The sequence below is a fragment of the Vidua macroura genome, chromosome 2 (genome assembly GCF_024509145.1).
Source record: "Vidua macroura isolate BioBank_ID:100142 chromosome 2, ASM2450914v1, whole genome shotgun sequence".
Lineage (NCBI taxonomy): Eukaryota > Metazoa > Chordata > Aves > Passeriformes > Viduidae > Vidua > Vidua macroura.
In genome coordinates, this window is record NC_071572.1 from 5,016,865 (window position 1) to 5,034,559 (window position 17,695).

Consider the following 17,695-nt stretch of genomic DNA (forward strand, 5'->3'; position numbering starts at 1 on the left):
CCCTGATCAGTTGAGTGTCCTTGAAACAGCTTAAGGAAGGGACGTGGTAAAGAAGTATCTTGGGACTGAGCTGCAACACACCAAAATCAGACCAAACCAAAACAAGTAGTATACAGAAAGCAGAAGGAAAACCAGCCTAAAAAGGAAGAATTTAAAAACATTGCACCAGTGTGTTATGTTAGGATAAAAAAATTCAATTGGAGTTCCAACTGGCAAGGGAAGATTTAGGGCAACAAGAAGAGCTTCTACAGATGCAAGGACAACAGCAAAATCAACAGGAAAACCTTGTTGCAGGCCTGGAATTGTGCCCTACTGACAGGGAAAATGGAGAGAGCTGGGAAATCCACTGCTACCTTTGTCTTCATCAGCAAGACCCCCAGATCTCTGTGCCCAGAGGCAGGGTTCAAGAAGGACAGCAACCACCAGGAGTAGAAGATTAAGTTGTGAGGACACAGCTTCATGGCTTCATGAATCCAGAATAATTCCACACTGGATTTAACACCTCATTACTGGCCACATGGAATAAAGGAAGTTGCTGTGAGAATCTGAGATTATAAAAGGCCCAAAGGTACACATTCCAGACAGAACACTGACAGAAATGTTTATTCAAAGCATCTTAACACACCCTTTTACAAATAAAAATATTGCAGGCTTATCACACTAAATAATCTACTTTGAAATTTCATTTTCTGGGTTTTTTCCTTTAGTTGTACCCAACTCCTCTGTTTCTTCTGGTTCATCCTCCGAAATCAGTAATTTCTGTGGAGTAGAAGGAAAGACAGGGCATAGAGATGCATTTTATTACAAAACACTGGAAAGTAATCCCAGTATTCTAAAACATAACTCTAGAACTTTGCTGTCCACCTCAATCCTCCTCACCCACTGCCTTGCAATGCCAGTACTTGAAGTTGTTTACATTGTTTGTCAGCTGGCAGACAGACTCAGTACACCCACACTGACTGCCAGCCAGCCCATATGTAACTCTGAACAGCCAAAAAATGCCTCCTGGTTAGATGATGTCATAAAGAATGCAGAACAAAAAAGAGGGAATTTCTGTGTGGAAAAAGAATGATGGTAAAGGGGCAGGGAGTACCAGGCTGCAAAAAAAAAAACCAGATTTTGTTATATCTGCTCTACACAGGATGCATATTTTCTTCAAATCATTCCCTTATCCTATAACTTAATCTTGCTAAACCTAAAGACAAGGGGAACAATATGTTGCCTCATTAATTATGGATGGAGACCTATGCTGAAAAATGTTTAAAATCATCCAACTCCTTGATTCTGGAAATAAAGAGTTGGAGGGAACTTTGAATCTCTCACTTTGCTGTGTTTTCAGGCATTGGCATCTGCCTCTGTGTCATATCTGACAGACACCTGGGCTCATTTGTTCTCAAAAACACTCTAGAAAAGCCACTGGGAAAACCAGAACTGCTTTGTTGTGGTGGGCCAGAAAATTTATTAGAATCAAGTTCGGTCCAAATGGTTATTTGAGTCCAAGGGTCTTTGAGACAAACCAGGCTCAATGAACTTTTGCCAAATCCAAAGCAGAGCTATAATCTGCTGAGATTTCTGATGGATTTGACCCAAGCCCAGGGACCTGTAAGATGTCAGTCCTACACACCAGGTCAGCCAGCTGCTTGTTCTGCCCTGAAGCTGGAGAACACCTTCAGAGCTGAAAATTAAAAGCAAATAAATTTAAAACTACAAGAGCTGACCTAAATGTTTAGTGTATACTTCCAGGCATTTTCATATGGTTTAGGGGATTTTCTAATCCCTAAATACAGTGGTTGGTTTGGATTTATTGTAAAATGGGCTGATTAAAAATGGATAAATTGATCTGATATTTTATAGATTGTAAATTTTAAGAATAAATACAAAGAACACAATTGGTTGGAGGCCTATAAGCTAAATATGAGTAAACATGGATGCATCCCTGTTGCTTCTTGTAACTGTGTATTTAAAACAGGCTTCTGAACTGCCTGGAAGAAAACCTGAGCACCTGAATTTCAAATCTCCTTGGTTTGTAGAGAAACAAACCAACCAGAAACTAGTCAAATCAGAATGCAAAACAACACAAAAAATTGTTTCTTCATATTTGTTTTGCCTGCTTTTGAACTACAATGGTGAGAATTAAGAATACACAGTTGTATTCTTGAGAAAAGTGAAGTGCTCAGAATTCCCTGAACTTCTCAGGATCTGACATATTTTCTCTCATTTTTGTTAAAAAAATAGTTTGGAAAGTCAGTCTCTTACAAATTCAGCTCTGCAAGTGCTGTCAAGTGTATATGCACAGAAGTGTCACTTTTAATTTGTTCTGTAGCAGGATATGAATTTAATTTCTCATAGTTTACTTCTCCAGAGGACTGCCCTCCTTATGAAAGGCAGAGATTCCCATGGTCTCCCAGCAGCAGCATGGCTTCAGCCGATTGACATCCACAATTTCAAACCCTGATTGCTAATTAAAGAATGAGCACACATGCCCCATTTCTCACCTTGATCCTCCTGACTTTGATTTACTTCTTCCTCTCTCCTTTCCTCACCTTCCCCTCCTGCATCACTTGCTGGGTGATCTCCACCCTCCTCAGTGACTGAAATAAAAGAAAGAAATAGCAAAGAAAACCAATTTTAGAAATTTGCATTCAGCCTTTGTTTTCATGTAATAGCTCCTAATTCCTACTGAAGGCTGCAGTCGTTGTTCACATGAGAAATCCCACAAAATCTTCTCTGTTTATAATCAAGTTTGTATAACAAGCCATGATATAGAGTCAAATAACTCACAGCCTTCCCAAGACAGTTGTATCTCATGCTATGTGAAATAAAACAGATACATACATATTGTGCAGTTTATGAATGGACTCTGAAGTTCCAAACATTCAATACATGGAAAATCATACAAAAACCCTCTCACATCACTTGATATTAAACATGTAAAACAATGATCACCATACTCAAATCATGGAGGTTCCAGATGTTTCCAGAACAAACCTGTAACTGATGGATTTTTCTCCTCTTCAGCTACTGTACCTGCTGCTTCTCTGGGTACTAGTAGCTCGTCATCATGGGGAGACCAGGGTGTTAATTTGGTAATTTCAGATACTTTCCATATTGGTTCAAGAGGTAATGGTGGTTCATCCTCGTCTTCCTCCTCTTTTTCCTAGAAAAGAATTCATGAAATCCAGTATCTCATCCTACAGACAGTAACGAAGATGATGGGTTAGTTTACTAAAACCTCCTTATCTGGGATCAAAATGGCAGTGAAAGTATTTACAGGTGGAGGAACCTCAGCAGCTGCAAATCTTGGACAAGAACTACACTTTGAATCCTGATCAAGTCCGTTGGCTATTACTGATGATTGATACCTGATGCTCTGTCTGGTAGATGCTGCACTATCTGTCTCACACAGAAGCAGAATGAAAAAAACCAGCTGTTTCTGCCTCAATCTTTGCCTAGGGAGGACATTTGAAAGGATCTAGGAAGGAGTAAGGTTGTGCACAGGGCTTATGGGTTTGAAATGTGAAAATATTTTTTAAATTTTTAAAAATCATGGTTTTTCTACAAATATGAAGGAGTTAATAATTGAATAATTGTCTGTATTATTAGCTAATTTCTTCTCTTTTTTTAGTGGGCTTTGTTTGGTAATTGCTTCAGCTAAAGCAAAATGGCAAAATTTAATCTTTTTAGTGACACTGTCTCTTGCTTTAAAATCTCATCTAAGAATTCCCAGCTGAACTAAGGAAACATACCTTACTCTGGATCCTCCTATAAATCTGATACTTAATTTCAGGATCTCTTGCTTTTAGCCAGAAAAAAGCAAAACAGCCTCCAAACATTGCATATCTCTATCACAATTGATAGGATTTGATGATTATTATTTTATCCTTCAGAATGATTGCTGCATCACAGAGTTTTCAAAGAGTGTGTAACAGGAACTAATGTGTCAGACAATAGAGGTAGCAAACTCTAAGCTAAAATGTGGCAATTTTTTTAAAAAATCAAACAGTAATATTAAAATATATTTCCTACTTCTGTAGCTATTTTTGCACCATATCAAACAGATATGTTTCAAAACATTCACGCATAGAGAAGGGAAAACAGACTTTGATCCCAACCACTTCCTACAATTATTAGAAGCTGTGGATATTAATCTCCTAACATGACCAGAACAACAATAGGACATATTTCCCAAACATGACCCTGCTGGAAATTACCATTTGTAATGCACAGCACCAAGTAGTTCAGAAACACAAAAAATATTGCTCATTGTTTCCTGGTGTTCAGAATAAAATCCAATAGAGGCTAAATATGTATACAAATATATTTATATTCCTCTGTGGTTTGAAGCTTCAAATGTTTTGGGAAGGTCCTGACTCTTTTTAAGCAGAAAGGATTCATGTCTGCAAGCAGTGCAAAATCACACCTTGTACTTTTCAAAGCTTACACAGTAGAAAACATTAAAAAAAAAAAAGCAAAATGAAACATCATTTAGTTTTTAAAGATGCATGAGTTTCCACCCTTTTTGGCTCGTAAGATCTACTTTAACATCACTGTTTGTAAGGCATTTTATATATTCCTCCACAATAGATTTGATTTGCTGAGTCCTCTTGCACTATTTCTTTTACCTGCACTGGTTGTATGTATTCACCATGCTGCTCACATCCAATATCAAAGATGAATTTGCCACGACCTAAAGGCTGCATAAAACCACAAAAACATCAGGAGAACTGAACAGCTAATCCATTCTAAGCACAGAAATGTAAAATATCCTTTACTACAAATCCCATACAACAGTCAGTAACACTACAGTTTGAAAGCAACATTGCAAAGAAACTTGGCATTGTGTTTATAGATTAATTCAGTTTCATGTGTTACACTTATGGGACAGGAAATACTACAAAAGATCAGAAGCCTAGCTTCTTATTTTACTTGGAAATAGGTCATATTAAGGCAATTCAGATGAATAGAAAGCACACTTACCTTTCCATTGAGAAACCTGCCCTTAAATCTGTAGTTTAGGTGGACAAGTTCAGCTGGTCCATCCTGGATTCCATTTACCCAACAACCAACATACTTAGATCCTGTGTCTTTATAGACATATGTGCCTTGCCCATGCCTAGGGAGAAAATAATAATTTTGCTTTATACCAGTGAATATTAAGAGTTAAGGCTGTTGTTATAATTAAGGTATTAAAACTGTATTAATTAAGCAGCTGAAACTACTCAAGCTGGACTAAATTGCCAAGGTCACCCCTGGACCTCAGTTGCTGCAGTCAGACATGCTTTGAAAATAATGTTTGCATTTTAATGCCATTGGGAGAATGAAACAGTAAGAATGGAACAAACCTCTTGTTGTCAGCCCATTCTCCAGTATAGGTGTCTCCATTTGCATACAGATATTCTCCATAGCCCTGTCTCTGGTCATGCACCCAGTCTCCTTCAAGGACAAAAGGATAAAAGCAGTGTGAGAGCTGGTTTATTTCACTGTGTGATACAGTGGCCAGTTTGTAACGTTATGATACAGGTGTTAGAGAAGGAAAATAAAGCTATGGCACTGCTGGGACTCCTCGCTATTCCTTACATCACTCCTTACTCTAGAGTCCCTCGCTCTTTTTTCATCAGTCTGTTCCTCTCCACATGTATTTATGCTGCTGCCTGACCTCCCTTTCCATTTTTTCGTAATTATCTGTCTCCATTATCGCTCTCTATTACCATTATGAACACATAACAACCCAGTCCTATCTTTGAATTGGGTAATGTATTAGAGTTGCATTAGATAATGTGACATTTCCACACTAATTTAAAGAGGAGCTACTTTAATTTGACTCATTTGCTGAAGTTGTCCTGTCACTATTGGGGCACATCTATTCAGAAGGCTGCTAGATGGTTTCTATCTTAATTATTCTTCTAAATAAACTTAAAATATTTTTTTTTTAAACCCAAAAAACTCAGTGCATATGTTCCTGTAAGGCAAGATTGGGCTGCTCTTTTTGCCCTCACAATGTGAATGTCTTTTCTTTCCTAGCTTAGAAATGAGGGGGGAAATATTGTCCTTTGAAACTTAACTGATAGATTCTGGTTGTTTCAGGTACTCTCCAGCAAGCAGGGGAACTCTAAATTTCATTACTTCTTCAAACTTCCAATTGTCCCAATCCCTAAATAAGGGCTCTATTAAGAAGCCTATTTTTTTAACAATAAACATAATAAATGTCCTAACATAAAACCCCATAAATAAACCCCAAGCTTCTCAGTACTGTTACTAAAAAGGGAATAAGAGGAAAATATCTTGTAGCAATGTATCTTGGAAAATATCTTGTATCTTCTTAAAATAAGACATTCTTCAATTCACCCCCTCTTTTCATTTGTGGGGGGAGGAGAAGCGAGGGGGGGATGTGTCCTTTTGACTACAATTGTGTTCATTGCTTTACCTGTATATTTTGATCCATCTGGATAAAAAAAGACACCTTTGCCATGCTTTTTGTTTTGAAGGTAGTTCCCAGTGTAGAGAGCACCGTTTTTAAACCTGTAGGTCCCCTGAAACACATTTGGTACAGATGGAATACCCGTCACTTCTCACCCTTGTTTCAGTACAGAGCCCAAACAGCACAACTGCAGAAGCAGAACCACAACCAGGGTCGGTGCCTTACATGTCCACTCCTCAAACCATGCTCGTACTCCCCTTCGTAGGTGTCACCATTGGGCAGCCGCGCCTTCCCAAATCCGTGCCGCTGCCCTTCGGCATCGCGATCGCCTTCGTACTCCTGGCAAACGCGGAGGGAAAAGGGTGAAAGGACTGGGCCTGGCAGAATCCGACCTCATCAGAGGGAAACAGGTGTTTGAGGAAAGCTGCTCCAGCTCGCCTTCAGACCCCGGCACCCCCAGCCTTCTTGGCACACAGCTGCAAAGCGTGGACGCGTTGCTCCCAACCCCTGTCAGGAGCCTGCAGTGGCACCTGCAGTGACACAGCCGCACTCCCGACACCGCCGTGCCGGGGCTGCCCTCGGCAACTCTGCCCGGCCCGGCCCGGCGGGCACTGAGCGGGGCTGGTCCCTTTCCTTCCCTTTCCCTTTCCCTTTCCCTTTCCCTTTCCCTTTCCCTTTCCCTTTCCCTTTCCCTTTCCCTTCGCCGCTGCCCGCCCGCTCCTCCCGGGCCCCGCGGACCCCGATGCCTGCCCCGGCCTCCCCGGCCTCGTCCGCGTTCTCGGAGCTCAGGTCCGACATGGCCGCGGCGTCGCCGTCGCTGTGACAACCGAGCGAGCGCGGCGGGGCCGCCCCTCAGCGGGGCCTGCCCGGACACCCCAACGCCGAACAGCGGGGAAATAAAAATAAACTCTCCACGCCGTTTGTTAGAAAGGCGGCATTAATGATTCAGAGTTAAAGGAACACGGGGATGGCTCCCCGCAGCATGCATGCCAGTCATCAAGACGCTTATCTATGTATACATTTTGGCAATGAGATTAATGTTAATTAGCTTACAATTCACATAGTTCTCTTCATTAATTAGTATTCTGTCTTCTATTCGGTATTGATTTCTTGCTTCTCATGCTAATTAATTCGCATTTTGCAGTCTTTTTATTATCTTTTTCCCAGATAGGACATCTCTGCTTTATGTAATGTGGTTTATAAATTCTGTTCAGTTCTCAACAATAAATTGCCCTCCCAGGCTCTGCTAACTTCCTTCTCCAGGTCTGAGAGCACAAAGTATGTCAAGCCCTAAACTCTTAATTGGTTTTTCTAACACATGGACATCACCCCGAGTTTGCCCATTATCTGTTAACTGTATCACAGATTAAAGATCTTCTCAACATTTCCCACTACTGCTGCACAGGCTCATTTCAAAACAGTGCCAGACTCTTTTCAGTGGTGCCCAGCATCGGGATGAGGAGCAATGGCCATCAAATAAACCACAAGAAGTTCCACCTCAACATGGGGAAGAATTTCTTTACGTGGAGGGTGGCAGAGCTCTGGAACAGCTGCCCAGGGAGGGTGTGGAGTGTCCCTCTCTGGAGACATTCCAGACCCACCTGGATGTGCTCTGTGTCACTGCTCTGGGTGACCCTGCCTTGGCAGGGGGCTGGACTGGGTGATCTCCAGAGGTCACTCCAACCCTCTGCCTCTCACCCTCAGCTTTTCCCAGCCAGTGCCTTTTGTGTGTTGAAACTGGTGACATCTGGGATGTGACCTGAGACCCCCTCAGCCTTCTGAGAGCTCCCAGCAGTTCACCTGGTCTGGCCTGAAAACAACATTTCAGATTTTAAACCCATTCCTCCACCTAGGTTCTTTCCTTTTTGGGAGGGTTTACTGATGTTCAGAAATACCAGTACACTTTTTGTTTTCTCTCATACAGGAGTCAGGAAAATCACCTTACCATCACTTTGCACAGTAATTTAATGGCCAAAGATTGACAAGAGGAGCCAGGCAAGGATATGCTTGGTGAAAAGCAGTGAGCTAGACAAGCACTGGGCAAAGCAGGTGATGCTCCTGAGGTAGACAGGATTGGCAAGTGGCTGGAAAATGGGTGGTGGTCACCTTATGCCCTAAATCAAAGCTCCACCACACAAACCAGAAGAAAAACAGGATCATCACTATACAAAGATACACCATATTCAGGTGGGTTTCTTCCTTTTCATAGGTAGGAATCGAAATAGCCAGTATTTAAATAATGCATGAATAGTAATAAGGTGTCACTTCTGTGGCAAGTCTCTTTTGTCCTCAGTTGGGTAAAGAGAAAAAGGAAGAGACTATTGCTAAATACCTCTGTGTTCATAGGAACCCTTCCAGCTTTTGAGTTAACGTCTAGTTACTCATTTGAGAGCACTTTGCCTTTGAAGCAGTTAAGAATGCTGAAATTAAATTTTGTTAGCTGGCAGAGCATTACACATTTATTGACTTCAGACTGTATGGTTATTTCTCTTTCCTGCACACTCCCAGCATTTGACTAGGGAAGCCTAATTTGCATAATGTACTGTTAATAAGCAATTGCAGAATGTGCAAACTACTGCTCTGCTCACCTCCTGTAGAGCTGACATGAGTGCACATCTTGATGATGCCTCTGTTTCTCCCTTGCACCTAAGATTGGCTAAATTCTTTTATCTATGATAAGGTAATGTCTCTAATTATAAAAGTGCTCACTCCATCTGTCATGGCAAATTAATTCTAAGCAGACACTGAAGCTCAGAGTAACAAGGGAATTCATGTTGGGAATGCATAGGGAGGTGCTCCCTGCTAAACTCGATGACAATAATAACCAGACGTGTCTTTTGGCCTGGAAGGTGACGTGGCTCAGGGAACAGCTGTGACACAAACAGGAAGCAGTGACAAGACATCAGTGACAAGACATCAGAGCCACTCCCCAGGATGACCACTAATAATGATCATTAACTGCTCTTGCTTAGTTTCAGAGTTCTGAAGAAGGAAAAGGGTCTGAAGCAGCTCAGTTTTCTGGAGAAGCAGCTAAGAACTCTTTCTTTATAGAAGTTAAACTGCTCAGCATCCAGAAGTGGCAGACAGAATAAATGTCTTTACAACAGGATCATTTTACTTAAATGAGGGAGGCATCATTTAAAGTTTTCTATACCTAGAAACTGTCTTGTGAGGACATCTACAGCTTCTATATAATTAATGACAGGAAGAATTTATTTTGTAGTTTCTTGTCTTCTAGCTGAATTTGGATGTATTTCAATGTCAGATTAAAGCTAAGCTTCAGGAGGTCTGCTATCACCCTTACTTTCCTGTTCTTTTCCCTTTTCTGTCAGAGAACCAATATTCCTAAAGTCCTGCTGATCTGGTATACAAATTTCATTTGTCCAAAGTCCTGAGAGGGTAATTTGTGCTGATTACTTGCTCTGCCCTTGCTGCTGGCTGAGCTGGCAGCTGCCAGCACTGCCTGCCAGTCACCCTGGCAGGGACAGCAGAAACTGCCACAGCTGTGAGCGGCCCTGAGGAAGCTCCTGGTTTGAGTTTGACAGAAGCCCCACAGGGAGCCAGAGCTCCACTAAAACCCAAAGCCATTGCTGCCAGAGCTGCTTAAAAACGGAGGGAAGGAACAACAACACAGGGAAGGAAAAAGCTGCTGGAATCAAGATGTCAGAAGGTGACTCCTGTGGGAGAGGACAGCCCTGGATGTCCTTTTATCCTGCCTTGCAGGTCCTCACTTTGATTTTAAGCTCCTCTTTCGGTTTTCAGCTCCTCTGCAGAGAGAAGTGGTCAAAAAGCACTTTTAAGGCCAGTTATGCTCCTGTTTCTCCTTGGACTTTACTCTCTCTTAGGAGGGAGAGACTTTTGCAGTTCAGGGATTTTGCAGGGAAAATTCTGCTGTGCCAGGCCTGTGAAACAACCTGAACACTTCCTTCCTGCCTTGACCAAGCTCTGAAAAGACACAATGGACATTCAAAACTACAGGACTATTTGTTGACCTCTGTGTTACACTCAGTGTCCTGCTTCAAAGGGGTGATAAAAATACAGCAGGGTGCACACACAGCCTCTGATGTGGTAAAGGCAGCATGCTGCTTAATTCCCACTCAGTGCACTTGGGAATTCCTGCCCTGCAGGAGCTCACTGATCTCTGCCCCTGTCCTACCATGCATCCTTCTTCCAGGGGCAGTGGCTCTTGAGCCAGCTTTTCTCCACCCTGCCAGCAGTGGGGCTCTAGGGAGCTGCCTTTTCATCTTCTGCCATCAAAATTAACAGGATGAATGGAGATAATTTGCCTGACTCACAGGTTGGTTTCCTCACTTCACACATTACTCAACCATTCCTGACAGAGTTGGTGACTCTGGGAGGGCCAGTCCTTGGCACTGAAGTCAGTTTGAGTTTTTCTCTGGGCTCAATTAGAGATGCAGGTGATCCTTCATTGCTTTTGGTAGGACAGACTTGGGCAGGATTATGTCTTTTGACAAGACTTCAAAGAACAGAAATCTGCAATGAATTAGTTTTTTCCCCTCTTAGAAGACAGTAATTTCCATCTTTCTCCTTATAAAAGTGTAATGCATGGCTGGTAACAGATATTAGCAAAGTGTCAACAGGAGCTGTCAGGAAAAAATGAAATGAGATCTGTTCCTCCTGACACTTAAATATAAACCAGATTGTTTTCAACAGCCTTTTTGGAGGAAAAGTGTGGGATTAGGGAATTGAAATAACATCCTAAGGGGAGTTCTTGTTTGGGAATACACATTTCAGGTCTTTTTAATATTCTGCAATATCATCAGGCACACTTTCAATATTTTCTGAGATAATGGGAACAAACAGCGGACAAAGTGGAATTTACTGTCACTAACTTCCATATACTGTTTTTTTTTCATCCAATTGAGAATTAAGCAAGATTCTGAAATGTCAAAATCCATTGAAAAATGGGAACTTCTCTCCACACAGCTCTTTTTAAGCTCTTTACAGGGAAAATGAAATCTGCTTACTATGTGTGTATGCCAAGTAAAGATAGCTAAGTGCTCATAATTAAGTCAGAAGAACAAGCAAATGACCTTTCTAGCCACTCAGTTTACAACTGCCTCCTCCAAGTACAATTAACATTGCATATCCTGAAGGCAGGACAATTCAAAAACCTAAGTTTGTGTGAAAGCCATTCTTGAAATACAGATAATGCTTTTTTAGTCTCTTGGCTAAATATGACCTTTCATTTCCCTCCTGCAGATTATCCAAGGGAAAGTGTTCTGTTTTATTTACACCCTGCCTCCCATTTCTCTGACCTCACTGCTCAATTTGAAGTACAGGCTGCATTCCATGCTTCAGACATCTGGGAAAACTGTCAGGTTTTTCCTTTTACCTAAGGGGTCTCCCTTTCCACTAAAGTGCAGTGGGGACATACAGAGATCCCTTTGGTTCCATTTAGGAAATTGTTGCTGATATCTTTTCTCAAGACTTTGACAACAGTCAATGTTACTAGTGATACCAAGAAAGCAGTTGGCACTCATGAGAGAAAAAAAAAATCTTATGGTCAGTATAAGAATAAAGCAGCACCAATATTACAATTTTCTCTGTTTTTCTCTGGAAGTGTTTTTGGTTGTTTTTTTTTTTTTTTTTTTTTTTTTTTTTTTTTTTTTTTTTTTGTTTGTTTGTTTGTTTGTTTGTTTTTACATTAAATAAAACCCCAAGCCTAAGCTTCTTTATTCAGGCAGAGATAGTAATGACATAAAGCTCAAGCAGCCCAATCCTTTTGTCTATACCCCCTGAAGTCCTAATCTGATAATTCAGAATTGATTCAATAGACAATAATGAAATGATTGAGGCAGATGGGACTAATTTGCTTTCTCCTCATTCCTATCAGCTCGAATACCTTCAAACATCCTCTTCTTATTCATGACTTGCAAGACAATTGCTTTAGTGCAAGCTCTGTTCTGGTCTCCTTTCTATTTTACCATGGCTCTGGTATTTGATTTCTGCTACAATATGCCTCAGTGCTCCCTCCTCATCTAACTACCTTTCAGTGATCAAGTCTGCAAGCAAGGAGAAAGGAAATCTGCCAGCAGCCTACCTGCCTAATTCACTCTGTTTACTCCTCAGCAATTGCTTCTCTAGCCATATCTTGTATTCCACCCAGATCTCCAGGAAATCTAAAAGTAGAAATAAGGGCAAAATAACAAGAAAAACGATCCCATTTCCTGCAGGAAACAGAATTAAATTCTTCAAGATAAGTTCCTCAAAATAGATTTGCATTTTTTAACAGACGATGGTCTACTTGATGTTTCACAGATTCCATCTGTAATAATACAGCTTGGTTGTGTTTTGGCTTTGGTTGTGTTGTTGTTGTTTGGTTGGTTTTGCTTTAAATTCTTCATTCTCAGAACATTCTTGTTCATTTTTCTGTGAGCAGGTGGCTGAAGGTGTGAGAGCTGCTCCAGGGAACCTGCTACAGGAGCCATGGATCCCAGGCCACAAGCAGCAGCTCTGCCCAGGGCTGACTTCAGCAGATCCCCAAAATCATCACTGCTGCTACAGCCACTTTTTAAACAGATCCTTCCTTAGACAGCATGAAGTGATTTAACCATCCCACTCTCCAGCCCTCTGGAAAGCCTTGGGAAGAGTCAGAGCAGGCAGAGTCCAATAGACAACTCACAGGTTTCAGATAAATGCTGTTATTTCTAATTGTCTCCTCCAGGCTGACCAGTATCTATGTAGGCATTTTTTAATACAGTTTTACTGCCCCTCCCTGCCCGTGTTCCACATGTTACAGGGTGTTTTCTTTGTAAGTCATCTTTAGTACTCAGGTATTGCCCTGCTCTGCCTGGGGAAAAGCCTGTGCTGGCCCAGTGCTCGTCTGCTGGTGTCTTCCTAAAGCTACCAGCTGGTGATTCCTGGATTTCTGGCAAGATACATGCAATGAAAGTACCAGTGTGGAAATTCTGTGGTCACGTCAGTGTGGCACTGAGCCAGCACTGTTTTCTCAACAGGCAGGACATAATGTGCTAACTCAGCTCGACAGGTTCCAGCCCCTCCAAGTGCCCATCTACTCCCAAACATACAGGCACAGCCTTCAAAGCCTCTCTTTTTTTGGCTCCTTTGGATATTTTTTTTTTGTCCGCCAAAGCTCAATGGCAGGTTATATCTGGATTGCACCCAGTGCTGATGTCAATTCCTTATACAATATTCCAGCTGCTCTGTTGGGAAGACAAAGCATGTAAAACTAATAAAGGCAACCAAAAACCATTTTTATATCAGTTCTCAGAATCCTGCTACTTGTCAGGAATAAGTCTAAGTAAATATCAATTTTTCGATAGTCAAATAATATTTAACAACCCATTATTATGCAAATAAGTTATGAATTTTTTTATTCCCTTAAGACAAAGCGATCACTCTGTGGCCAAACAGATTAATCTTTTCCAACTGTGAAATGATGAATCAAAAAAGATTTTTTAAATGCAATTTACTGGAAAGAAAATAAATATTTTTATCAGCTAAGGGATGCAATAGTTGGCATCCAGACCTCTGCTGAGTCACCTATTCAGTGAAGGAAAGACAACACTGACATCCACTGACTTCAAAGTATTTTGCTTCGTCTGGACTTGAGAAGCTAAGAGTGCCACTTGTGAAAGTAAAATTTAACTGTCAACTGGGAAATTAGATTATCTCTTCTGAGAGAATCACCATCACAAGCACATGAAAGCATCTGCCAACTCATACATCTTTACTTCTGTTTGCTTTTGCAGACAAGAACTCATCCTTTTCTATTTCCTCTGGTGCGAACATTGCCAGGGCTTAAAAAGCCAAACCACTGCCACACTTTCTACCCAACACAACAACTTCCTGGACCAAACCCTTCATTTGTGTTTCCTTCTGGAAAGCAACTTGCAAAGCGTGATTTCTGTTTGTTTTTTTTCTGTGAGGCTCTAGATTACACATGTTATTTTAAACCTTGTGGGTGTGTGTTCTGTTTTTTTAACCATGTAGATCTCCTTTTATCTCTGCCCGACCTCTGGCCCCTCTGTGAGGTTGTTGTGCAACCAGCAGCACGAGCTCCTGCTGCTGCTTCTCTCTGTATTCCTATTTATTTCATGGCTTCTGGGAATTGGAGCTGCTGGTGACCCACGCTGGCATAGCAGAGACAGCAGCTGTGCCAAGTGTGGCAGCCAGCAGGTTTCAGTGATGCCAAGGGAATGGATTACAGGAAACATTTATTTGAATGGGAGATGCAGTTTCTACTTTAAGTATGAAAAATATCAGGGTTTTCTGGGGCTCTTTGGCTCGTGCTTTTTGCAAGCTGCTTGTAACAGAACAGTAAGATAATCAAGCAAGGTTAAATTCTTTAAGGAATTTAAAAAGGGCCAAGGCAACAGTAATTTTTTTAAAAATGAGGATTTGACATGATGAAGAATAGTTGTGATAATTTGGGATGGCAAACCATGTATACAGATGCACTGTGATGGGTCTGACCTTTTCTGCTGTAAGAAGACAAATCTTTTTTCTTGTGTGTGTGTCTGTGCACCAGTCTGAATAGACAGTGCCTGGGTTCCTTCTGGTGCGGAAGGGCAGCCACATGATTCATGCAAATTATCTCCTCAGAATGTAAGACTGGTGATAATCAAGAGCAGTACATTAACTTTCCAAGTAGGACATTTGTAGCATTTGGAGAAATTATTTCTTTTTTAAATCTCTGATACATTACTTACAAATCTCAGCAAGAAAGATGGAATCAATATTTGCCATCAACAAGCTTTAAAGCAGCAGATTTTACAGCACCCACTCTGAGACCCTGATTCTGCAAATGTGAAAATAGGGTGAAGGGTTCCTTTACTGCCTGGGAAAAGGTGAAGGAAAGATGCCCTGGGATCATGAAGGAAAGCTGAGCACGTGGCTAAGTGTTTGACATGTGGGGCCTAAGGAACACACTGGGAGTCAGAGTTTCTTTTCTTGGTATTCCCGGCACAGGCAGTACAAGGTGAGAGGAAAAGAAGAACATCAGACACTTCAGTGAGCACCTTAAGGGAGTCACTTGTCAGGCACGTGGTGCTCTACAAGGGACAGACTTACACAGATAAACCTTTATGAGGTAACTTCAGCAGCTCTTCAGTCATGGATGAAGGAAATAGCACAGGGTTTTTTGCTCTGGTGAGGTGGCCATGATGAAGAAATACACCTACAGCAGGAAGTATGCATTTATATAAATAAATTGATCTTTCTTATAGGGTTTCTGAAACACTGTAGGATCAGGAAATCAAGAGACAACTGAAGTAAATGCATTCTTTCTTCTTTAATGAAGTCCTGCTGATTGTTTCCCTCGGCTTTCAGATGATCTGTGAATGTTTGGCACCAGAAATACCTTTGTGTGTGTCTGACAGTGCTGCAGGGAAGCACCTGTGCACACCTGCCAGGCTGGGGGCTGCCTGCCTGGGGATCCCACTGGCAGAGCTGGGCGGTGCAGATGGGTCCAGCCACCACTCTGGAGCACGTGGAGTGGAAGAGGCTGGAAGGGGTGACAGATGGGGACAGCAGGTACAAGGGAGCATCTTTTCCCTCTCTGGCAGGACAGGGGTGAGCTGGTGCCCTGCCAGAGGCCAGGGGCAGCAGTTCACAATCACAGAATGGTCAGGCTGGAAGGGACCACAGTGAGTCACAGGTCCAACCTCCCTGGAGGACGTGGCACAGGAATGTGTCCAGATGGCTCTGGAATATCTCCAGTAAGGGAGAGTCCACAGCCTCTCTGGACAATCTGTCCCAGTGCTCGGTCACCGTTCAGGTGGAACTTCCTGGGCATCAGTTACTGCCCATTCCTCTTGTCCTGTTGCTCAGCATCAACAAAACAGAGCCTGGATCCATCCTCTTGGCACACTTCTTTACCTATTTATACACATTAATGAGGTCTCCTCACAGTTGTCTCCTTATAGGCTGAACAATCCCTGGTCCCACAGCCTTTCCTCAACACAGAGATGCTCCAGTCCCTTCATCTTGGAGGCTGAACAGCCCCAGCTCCCACAGCCTTTCCTTATCACAGACATGCTCCAGTCCCTTCATCTTCGTCGCCTCCGCTAGACCCGCTACAGGAGCTCCTCACCTCTCTTGTCTTTAAGAGCCCAGACCTGCACACAGCACCCCAGAGGCGCCTCACCTGGTCTAAACAGAGCAGCAGGATCACCCCCCTGACCCGCTGGCACCGCTCTTCCTAAAGCCAAGGGTTCCCTCCGCAGGCTCCTCCTCCGCGGCGGGGAGGGGCCGAGGCCGCCGGGTCCCGCCGCGCAGCTCCGGCGGCGGGCGGCGATCCGCAGCCGCGCCCGGCCCGGCCGCTCGGCTCGGCAGGCTGGCAGCAAGGCGAGAGGGAAGCAGGAGGCAGCAGCGGCGCCGGGAGCAGCAGCCCGGGGTAGGCTGTGCGGGCGGGGGCGGCCGCGCACCTGCCGAGCCCGCGGCGGGGGCGGAGCGGGGGCGGCTCCTCGGCCGCGGGGCCGCTCGGGAGCGCCGGCCGGGCCGGGCCGGGCCGGGGAGCGGCGGCCGCGGGGTCGGCCACCGGCGCTCCGCCACCTTTTGTCTCCTTTTCTCCCGTTTATTTTTCCCCGGAGCCCCCGTCCTGCTGGACGGGGAGGGTCGTTTGGGAGGCGCTGCTCGGTTCCGGGGGTGGCACCGCGGGTTGGTGCCGCGGGGCTGCCGCTGGGACCCGAGACAGAGCCCAGCCCAGCCCAGCCCTGCCCTGCCCGACACCTGCCCTGCCGGTGGGTCCCGGGGGAAGGCGGTGCCTGTCCCTTCCCCGGCTCGGCTCCCGCTGCCCTTGACCTTTGGGATGGCCGGAGCCGCCCTGTCGGTCCTGCGAGTCCCGGGGCGCCGGGTGCTCACAGCGGCTGTGCTCCTCTGTGGCTAAGCCACGGTGAACCCTTTCCCCGCCTTGTATTAAATAGAAGGAACGCGGCTATTTGAGGCGCCGGGGTGATGGATTTGGCAGGTTGTGGCTCAGGTGGGGAGCTGCCGGGTATTAAGCACAATTTGCATTTGATGCGCGTGTGTGCGAAGGCGTTCTGAGCCCTTAGGGACACGGCGGGGAGGGTTTGGTTACCCGGTGTCTGCGGACACAGAATTCATCTCAGCCCCGGGGGAGCTGCTCTGTGGCCGGGCAGGACCTTCCCTCTGCCTGTCGAGCGCAGCTGATCCCGGCTTTGCCGTGTTTGCAGGGGGAAAAAGCCGCTCCCCAGTCACTGCTTTCCTGAAATAGGGAGGAAGGTATGCTTCAGCCACTGCAGCGAAGGAGCACTACCAAGTTTGGAAGGT

General features: G+C 43.9%; 2 protein-coding genes and 1 long non-coding RNA gene across 9 annotated transcripts in view; 1 reads left to right on the forward strand and 2 right to left on the reverse strand.

Moving 5' to 3' along the window:
• Nucleotides 1-580: 580 nt before the first annotated feature.
• On the reverse strand, nucleotides 581-7,257 carry RSPH1 (radial spoke head component 1). 2 transcript variants are annotated; one of them, XM_053969308.1, is made up of 9 exons: nucleotides 7,157-7,257; nucleotides 6,644-6,757; nucleotides 6,425-6,530; nucleotides 5,343-5,433; nucleotides 4,978-5,113; nucleotides 4,623-4,694; nucleotides 2,989-3,157; nucleotides 2,496-2,591; nucleotides 581-759 (listed from the first exon to the last, which is right to left on the reverse strand). In XM_053969308.1, the coding sequence occupies exons 1-9, from the start codon at nucleotides 7,214-7,216 to the stop codon at nucleotides 737-739; spliced, it is 867 nt and encodes a 288-aa protein (XP_053825283.1). In that variant the 5' UTR covers nucleotides 7,217-7,257; the 3' UTR covers nucleotides 581-736. The 2 variants fall into 2 exon arrangements, with proteins under 2 accessions (XP_053825283.1, XP_053825289.1); XM_053969314.1 differs by having other exon boundaries at nucleotides 7,169-7,231.
• An 8,418-nt stretch (nucleotides 7,258-15,675) lies between these two features.
• LOC128803923 (uncharacterized) lies at nucleotides 15,676-16,637 on the reverse strand. Its single transcript, XR_008435873.1, has 2 exons — nucleotides 16,551-16,637; nucleotides 15,676-16,282 (listed from the first exon to the last, which is right to left on the reverse strand). It is a non-coding gene; the product is annotated as an uncharacterized LOC128803923 (long non-coding RNA).
• Nucleotides 16,638-16,719: 82 nt separating this feature from the next.
• SLC37A1 (solute carrier family 37 member 1) overlaps nucleotides 16,720-17,695 on the forward strand; it is a 35,570-nt gene continuing 34,594 nt past the window's right edge. For 5 of the 6 annotated variants that reach the window (XM_053971276.1, XM_053971271.1, XM_053971277.1 and 2 more), the window contains exons 1-2: nucleotides 16,899-17,145; nucleotides 17,599-17,693. The gene's annotated coding sequence lies outside the window, so the exon portion shown is untranslated. Of the gene's footprint in view, nucleotides 16,800-16,898; nucleotides 17,146-17,598; nucleotides 17,694-17,695 lie in introns of those variants that run through there. The other variant, XM_053971274.1, reaches the window with a different exon arrangement.

Excerpts from the sequence above, each read along its gene's own strand:
- RSPH1 (XM_053969308.1), bottom strand. The coding sequence starts at position 7,216 with ATGTCGGACCTGAGCTCCGAGAACGCGGACGAGGCCGGGGAGGCCGGG. Across the intron at positions 4,695-4,977 it reads GCAGGTTTCTCAATGGAAAG|CCTTTAGGTCGTGGCAAATT; the intron begins GTAAGTGTGCTT and ends GGTTTTATGCAG. Across the intron at positions 2,592-2,988 it reads GAAAAATCCATCAGTTACAG|TCACTGAGGAGGGTGGAGAT; the intron begins GTTTGTTCTGGA and ends CTTTTATTTCAG.